The sequence below is a fragment of the Buceros rhinoceros genome, unplaced genomic scaffold (assembly GCF_000710305.1).
Source record: "Buceros rhinoceros silvestris isolate BGI_N320 unplaced genomic scaffold, ASM71030v1 scaffold45016, whole genome shotgun sequence".
Taxonomy (NCBI): domain Eukaryota; kingdom Metazoa; phylum Chordata; class Aves; order Bucerotiformes; family Bucerotidae; genus Buceros; species Buceros rhinoceros.
In genome coordinates, this window is record NW_010420158.1 from 34,802 (window position 1) to 35,591 (window position 790).

The following is a 790-nucleotide window of genomic DNA, read 5'->3' on the forward strand; positions in this document are numbered from 1 at the left end:
GTCCATGGCCTCCAACATGGAGGTGCTCATTCATTGTGTGCTTACTGCCTCCAACCTAAAATCGAAAATACATACCCAGTTAACAAGAAAGGTATGAACTCTATACTTCACCATTCATTCTGCAACCCACCATCCTGCCTAAATCACCTCAAAACTAAGTACTTTCTTAGCAGTCAGGTAATCTAAAAAAATACAGCACACAGACTGTGACACTGCTAGATGACATTACATTTTCCGGATCCTTGTTTCTCAAATGCCGCTTTTATGACTCTCCAAAATGTTCCCAACAAGGCAATCACAGATGTGCTACTTTGATAAGCTAACAGTTGCTCCAAAGAATCTTCAAGGCACCAGTCCTGTAACATTAAGAAGAATGCTTGAGGGACATTAGAATTTACAGAACATACTAGCATTTTTATTGATGATGGAGATCAATATAATGACTGCTAGAACTCACACGGCTAAGGCTCTTCTAGTCACCTGTTCTCAAAAATTCAAGATTTTAACTAGTTCCTAAATTTGCTGAATAACAAAAGCTCCAGATTCCTTATTGCTTAAAATTGTACATGCTGTGACATGCTCAAAAAGGAAAAGAACCTCCAAGTTCAAGAGATGCCACTTACTGCTTGCAATTGAGTCAGTCACTATTCAAGCACAGCATTCAGATCAATGAAGCATAAGCATATCCTTTAGCACCTTCCCAAACCAGTCTTACAATAACTTTAAACCAAGATGAGAATTGGGGCCTGATGGAGACTTGAGTGGGAATAAAATATTTGCCTTGAAGAAT

At 38.7% G+C, this 790-nt stretch overlaps 1 protein-coding gene across 1 annotated transcript in view; it reads right to left on the reverse strand.

Moving 5' to 3' along the window:
- The window catches only part of LOC104496105 (dual specificity tyrosine-phosphorylation-regulated kinase 2-like), a 2,404-nt gene extending 2,290 nt beyond the window's left edge, over positions 1-114 (reverse strand). Inside the window, 2 exon segments of the mRNA XM_010139183.1 lie at positions 3-69; positions 72-114. Of these exon segments, the coding sequence (XP_010137485.1) occupies positions 3-69; positions 72-114 (110 nt within the window).
- Between the last annotated feature and the right edge of the window lie 676 nt (positions 115-790).